Raw genomic sequence first — 7,110 nt, 5'->3', positions numbered from 1 at the left:
AAAAAAAAAAACGAAAAGAGAAGAAAAGAAAGAAACCAACCGTCAATGCACCACCTTATCACAAAAGGGTAGCCAGTCCAAGCCAAATACAGGTCTCGTAAACTCCAGCTACCTAGCAAGGCATGGCTTATCTGCCAAGGGCTTGCTTACCGCTGAGAATAAACTGCACCCTCGAGCCTGCTACCCACAATGATATCTAACTTCCCAGATATGGTTACTCAATGGTCAACAAGGAGCAAGCAGCAAACTCCAAGTCAGATAACTTATGCAGTAGTAACTGATTTGAGATGGTTAATGGGAATTCATAAAGCTGAAAACAAGTATGCACCTCAGTCTGGGCAGTAAAGCACCATCCTCCCACAAACAAACATGAAAGGAGACAGCAGCACCACAAGGAACACTCAAATAAGAATCAGACAAGCTACTTCAGAAATTTCATATAATCAAATGCTATCGCTGATTTAAAACAGGAAGCGATGGGCGTGGTCTGACAACATTCAGCACACCCCTTGCAGTTGCCTGTTAGTAGAAGGAAACAGCATGTAAGAAAATTATATGCGCTAAATTTTGAGTATCTGGAAGACTCCAGCATAAACATGCAGAGATTACCTCAAAGAAGGAATTAAAATTCATACGCAAAAGGAAACGTCTCAGAAATGGAGCTCGCTGACTCCCAGCAAGCCTGCTACTGCGCAATATGGTATATAACGAGTTTGATTTCTTGTTAAATTCCTGGAAAAGGTTAAGAACAGTGTCTTTAAAATACAGGGCCGTGCAACTAGTAACATGAATGAATAAGAGAATCGCTAAGCATAAGTTAATTAAAACATATCTAGCTGAAATGAGGAGAATAACAGCTTCTGAAATATGCAGAGATGGAGGTCTGGTCCCACTATTAATAGCAAGTGGCAAGCCAACCAACTTGTTTCTTTACACTTGACAAAGTCTCCAAAGAGAGAATTAGCCTATCTATTTATTTTTCCCTTTTTTGGTGATTTGACCTAGTCCTAAATTGAAGTGTTAAAAATCCAAGGCAAATTGTCACAAACCAACTAAGCATAAGTTGCAAGTTTGAACCAACATCTGAAAAATTAAAGGCACATATCCATCATATTCACTAATTCAAAATACTTCTGCTTGTGCTACCTTCATGAACAAAAAAGAGATGATACCTCGGTTATACGTTCTAGTTCAGATGTGTTTTGACTGCTTTCTTGGTTCTCAATATTCCAGCAGAACTGCAGGCAAACCGTCATGATGCTGTCCAATATCCTTGACACAGAGCCAATGTCCAAGAAAGACTGAGAAATTAAAGCTGATAAATACCTGTAACAATGTTAAACACATGTACACCCTCAGCATATCATCAATGTTTGGCAAGATAAACCAAAAGAATTAATAGAAAAACACCAAAAGTGCTATGCATAAACTCATTCTACATTGAAAAATTATATGCAATAATATGGCATGATTTCTATGATATCTACATTCGTGAACCAAAACATACTTTGCAATGATTTGTATGAAATTCACCTAAATCAAGTCCTTATAAATAGTAACAAGCAATAATGATTCAATGTTTACAATGTTTGTGATTCCATGTATATTAGCAAGTAAAATCTTAAGAAATAACTCATTCATAAAAAAAAAAAAACTTAACAGTTAATTTACAGTCTAATATAGTATTTGAAAATTCAGATGGATGCTAGTGTAATGAACTCATCCTACTTACTCTTGATGGAAACCCACAAGTTCAGTGAAATCATGAGAATCTTGAATATGAGATTGCAAAACATTCCATTGAGATTCTATCACATCAACCTAAAACAGAAAAGATAAAATCTCAATTATGAAGGACTCATGAAATGCATAATATATAAATACATAAAGAAAAGAACACATCTGCATTCAACAAGAGAGAATAAACAAGACTGATATCAAAATATTAGGTATCTAATTCTCAATGTCATTTAAGAACATTATTATAAAACTCAAAAGGAATCTATATCAATATTTGTCTGGTCAAACTATGTAGAATCTTTCAGAGCTGGCGATATCTGATTTCCCTTCCCAGTAACTTTTGTCTCAACTTGTTTTCACTAGGATCCATGAAATTGGTGCTTAAAGTTATTCATTGGTGCAGACGTTATTTTTCTGCCTATGATGCAACACTGAAGCTGTCATCAAAGACTTTGCATCTGATGATACTATTCCCTACTTTTCAATATGAATATTGATCAGAAACTTGCACCAGAATATTGGCCAATACCTCAATGGACAAGTTACAAACTAATCATACAGCGCGCTAATGGGGTTTTCATGATTATGCCAGTGTTGTGTCAAGATACATGCAGTAACTGCAACAGGTGTTGCTAATTTGAAAACTTAAAAGTGGCAAGCACCCTAATGAAGATCTAAGGCCCATCTAACACCTACATCAGAGAATAAAACCATTTCAGCTACCCATATAACCATAGACTAGATCATAATCAAAGGTGTAAAGTTTAACTACAAATTTTAAAAGAAGGATGTAGCACATATACAAGCCCTTAAATGGACAACTCTATCAAATTGCCTAGCATGCGTAATAAAAGCCCTTGCTTTCTTTGCTAGAAAAATCTCTGGAAAAATTTTGCAAAGACACATGATTTGAATTCTATAGAATCAAGGACCTGGATATAAAATTGAAGATTTCTGATTAAAAATGCCATATGCTCTCTAACATGCCACATTGGTCTACAACGCTGCCGCCGTGGCTGAGATATTGAGCAGTTCATCCGGTCATTGCGGTGTTTGGCAAAATCTGTGTGATCCTGATGCATAACAGATGCCCAGGATTTCTCCAATTCCATTTGTGTTCGTTTGAGCCTCAGCAGGTACTGGAAAATTCTACGGTACCTGGAGCACAATTACGATTAACAAATGTAATATAAAGTCTTTTAACCATATAAGCTAAACCTATGACTTGCTTACACAATTATCATTTCTTATTTCAAAAGACTGCTTCTTGCCTAAAGAAAATTTGGTAATAAGAAACATATAAGGTATCCATGAAGCAATAGAAACTTACTTGGAGAGCACTTCTTGGGTAAAGAACAGCTGTAAGGGCCAATCAATAGAATATTCAAGGGCAATACCATCCCAACCATCAAGTGATGTCTCTGAAGAAGCATTTGATAGTACAGCACCTGAACTTCCATCAGTGTATGTTTTTGTCTTTGGTAAATCTACTTGAGAGGATTTTACTGTGATCCCAAATGAAGGCATCCTGATTGATGTAAAGATAATTAAGTACATATCTTTTGTAATTTCCAGAAGTGGCATGACTGATGGCAAAATGACTAGAGTCTTACCGCAAAGATACTCTCGAAAAGTATTTGTCTTCCTCACTAATAGTCTTTATGGCTGCCTGCAATGCAAGTATAGCATGGAATTCATACAAACAGTTATTCAATCTGAAACCTCAATAAGCTAAGACTTATGTTTAAAAAGTATGATTACATTTATTATTATAATATATATATATATATATATGGTTTCAAACAAGAAGTTATTAGAAATAATCTCATACCAGCTGAAATGGAACCATAAGATCAGCTTCAGCAGTTGACTGGCGAGGTGGCAGGCGCATTAAGTGCCGGCTCTCCTCAAGAAAGCACTGGAATCATAATAAATATTTATTAAAACATGTTACGTGTTGGCAAGAATAAAGTCAAAATCCTCAGCATGATGTTGAAATGCAATTAGTGTTTGTTGCACATCTACTGTAAGCTAAGCATTAGACTGTAATTGAACTATAAGCCAAGATTTGAGGATATAAAATCATTTTATTTAGTTGAAAAGGAAAAAATAAAACTGGGAAGACTAGGACACAGAACCTAAGGGAAGTATTTCCCTTTTCTCTCCCCCCTTTCTTTTTGGCAAAGGCCATACATACTATACATTCTTTACCTGGAAAAAGTCTCCTTTCGCCAAAAGAAAATAGTCTTTTAGAGCCTTCAGGTGCCCATTCAAGTCGGCACGTACAACCACAAGCTGCAGAATAGAGCAAATTAAGTAAATACAAGCTTCAAATATATCAGTTACCAAGTTTGACATACAGCACCTGCCAAAGATGACTAGCTGCAACAGCCCGGATAGAGTCAACTGAGCATTCAAATGACCTTTTGTGAAATTCTGATGATTCCTACACATAACAGATGGACGATGAATAAAGGCTTTCTATCATTTATGGACGATGAATAAAGGCTTTCTATCATTTATGGACAATGAATAAAGGCTTTCTATCATTTAAAGGCATATAAGTAGATAAACTACTACATGACTGTAGAAGAAAACCTTTAGATCTTGAAGCATAGTTTCAATCTTATCAGCCTCAGATTGTGGAAGCAATTCTTCTCCAACCATTTTTATATCCAGGAAAGGCTCCTTCTGGAAGGGAACACGCCCAGAAGATCCTTGAACCTTTTGAGAGCCTTTTTTTATCTGCTGATTATACAGAGCATCCCGAAATTGAAAGGCAGGGCTTGGGTTTCGGAGAACCCTGATGGCTTTCCCAGCAAAAAGAATCGACTCTGCAACACGCATAGGGATATACTCAGGGAGCATATCCTATGAAACAAGAGTAAAAGTATAAATAGCTTGCAACAGCAACAAAACTAAGAACATTTTGAAAGAAGTGTCTGAAATCCTTTTTATTTAGAGATTCATTTCCAGGTTTCCTTCCAGTTAACTTATAGTTCATAGTAACAGCTCCGTAAATAACAAAAGTATGTATAGGTACTAGTAATCATTAAACATAGAGTGCATGTTCGTCAACATGCATATTTAACCTAACAAGGAAATCCACCCACAAATCCCTGTGTCTTAATTATTGCTTATTGGAAAAACCAGTGGCAATGCTATTTATCTATGCAAACTAATGTCTTCAAGTGACATCTCCTACCTTAATAACAATTTGCTAAGCAAATACTCATATGTGATTGCATCAGGCATGTCAGATCTCATTCTGCAACTGTTAATGTTGCTCCCATAAAGACAATGGTGTTGTCCAACTTTGTGACTCCAGCAGAACAGTGATGCTTTAAAGTATGACAATTGACCACAAACCCATTGAATTATGTTTACCCATTCCAACTAGTTTATTATTCATTTAAGCTAAAACAATGAACAGAAGTTTGCTTAAATGTGATAACAAAGAAAATGCTAGAGACAGCTCCAAAATACCAGGAAAATATGAAAGCCCAAGTGCCAATCCGTTAAAGATGTATCATCAGTTGACAAGCGTGCCAACTTTTCAGACATATCCGAGATAGATGAGCGATAGTCAACACCTCTATCTTCCTGCCTGAAAAGTGTTATGATTATCAAACCAGTTTCAAAGGTGCAAAGTAACATAATCCAAAGAGAATATCTATGCAAGAATATGAAATCAAAGAATTAAAAGACGTTTAAGTTCCAAAAAACAATCAAAAGATTTAAAGATCTTAAAAGAAATACATATTTTGAATCAAAAGGGTAAAAACACTCTTAGTCCCTACCTTCTAATGAAAAATTCTCCATGCTGGTCTTGAAGAATCCCATAAACCATCCATGATGCAAGTTGGTTATACAACACTTGATGACCATGCCAAAGAAGCCTATGGTTTAAGAATTAGCAAGCTGATTAGAAAGGTCCTGGCATCTTTAGAACAATCAACACACAAGTACAACCACATTTGAAGACAGATCCTAAAAAACAAGGCATAAACATCGTCCCAGCCATTCACAAGCATTTACATGAACACTGAAAAATAAGCATAATAAAAAGTTGGACCATTTTCATTGCTTTAATCTCAATTAATTAAGAGCATATTGAAGAATTGTTTCTTAATTACAGTAGGAATTTTCACTCAAGACGCATAAAGGTACATAAAGGATAGTATTAATGTTCAGAAAACAATTTGCCATACTTATACAGATGGAGACTAATTATATGCATTTCTTTTTTCTTTAAAGAAGAAGAAGAAAGAAGGAAAGTAAGAAAGAAAAGTGAATACCTTTGAATGCAGGCCTGCAATTCAGGCACCCCACAGTGGCAGCGTTTGTGTAAAAGGTTAAGAAGCTGTCCTCCACGTATATCATCACGCTCGATCTCTAGAATAAGCTCGTACAAAGGTGGCAAAATAACAAAGAACTGCAACCCCAAAAAAATTATAAACTAAAATTAAGGGCCCAAGTGGAAATTAAATCCGCGATGCGATGTGCTTAAGAAGAAACCTTATTGAGGCCCTGAGTGACAGTTGCCAAAATGGGCATGGTTTCCGACAACAATTTCTGCTCGATTTGAAGAACAGCAGACCTATAGACAGAGAGTATTTCCACCAGCCCATTAGCAATGGCTCTGCGATAAACGCTTGGCTTCTCGGTCTTAGGTTTGGACAACCCAGCGGCTCTCTCCAAAGGAGAAACATCAGCGGACCTTATCCAGCTTAAATTCCGGGCTTTCGTGGCAAAGCGATCGAGCTCTCGGTAATAAAACCCCAATGTAATTAGCCTCTCGATAAGATCCCTGAAACAGTAGCAATTGTAAAAAAAAAAAAAACCCTAGGAATAGAATGGAAAAAAAAAGAAGGGAGAGTTTGGATATTTACGAAAATTGAGAATCGAAAATATTCTTTTTAAAAAAGACCTTTCGCTGGAGTCGATGAAGGAAATATCGGAAGCAAGCTTGAAGGAACGTTGGTCGGAGATGGGGGCGTCGGGAGATAAGTGAAGGCCAAGAGATTTATAGTGTTCTCGCTCGTCGATTATGAGATCTCCGGTGTAACCAACAAGTGCTAGTAAGAGCTCGTGCAGCATTTTTCCTCTTCCTTATCGTTTTTGCAAAATGGAAGGCAATCAGAGAGAATTCATGGCTGTCCTGTTCACAAACAACACCCACAGTATTCTTTATAAGTTATAAATTTGAATTATAAATTAGCGGGTGAAGTGCCGAGGCGGTTTAACCTTGCCGGCGCTACGCAACATTGGTACGCATGGGCCTTTCGTAGTAATACGTCATTTCTTTTTGGGCTATGCCTTTCTCAGTGATACATCTAGTCCAAACTAAAGCACTGTCTCACGGGTGGA

At 36.8% G+C, this 7,110-nt stretch overlaps 1 protein-coding gene across 1 annotated transcript; it reads right to left on the bottom strand.

Annotated features, from left to right (window-relative positions):
* Positions 1-6: 6 nt before the first annotated feature.
* GCP4 (GAMMA-TUBULIN COMPLEX PROTEIN 4) lies at positions 7-6,948 on the bottom strand. The gene is made up of 16 exons (XM_021424520.1): positions 6,671-6,948; positions 6,259-6,550; positions 6,039-6,175; positions 5,541-5,639; positions 5,227-5,347; positions 4,339-4,611; positions 4,106-4,186; positions 3,952-4,035; positions 3,572-3,658; positions 3,354-3,409; positions 3,071-3,268; positions 2,673-2,898; positions 1,733-1,821; positions 1,173-1,326; positions 610-732; positions 7-519 (listed from the first exon to the last, which is right to left on the bottom strand). The coding sequence occupies exons 1-16, from the start codon at positions 6,838-6,840 to the stop codon at positions 451-453; spliced, it is 2,259 nt and encodes a 752-aa protein (XP_021280195.1). The 5' UTR covers positions 6,841-6,948; the 3' UTR covers positions 7-450.
* Positions 6,949-7,110: the final 162 nt, after the last annotated feature.

The sequence above is a fragment of the Theobroma umbraticum genome, unplaced genomic scaffold, assembly GCF_002168275.2.
Source record: "Theobroma umbraticum cultivar Fairchild unplaced genomic scaffold, ASM216827v3 scaffold_4.1, whole genome shotgun sequence".
NCBI classification, from domain to species: Eukaryota; Viridiplantae; Streptophyta; class Magnoliopsida; order Malvales; family Malvaceae; genus Theobroma; species Theobroma umbraticum.
Note: the sequence above shows the minus strand (reverse complement) of the source record. Positions and strands in the feature narration are given on the sequence as shown.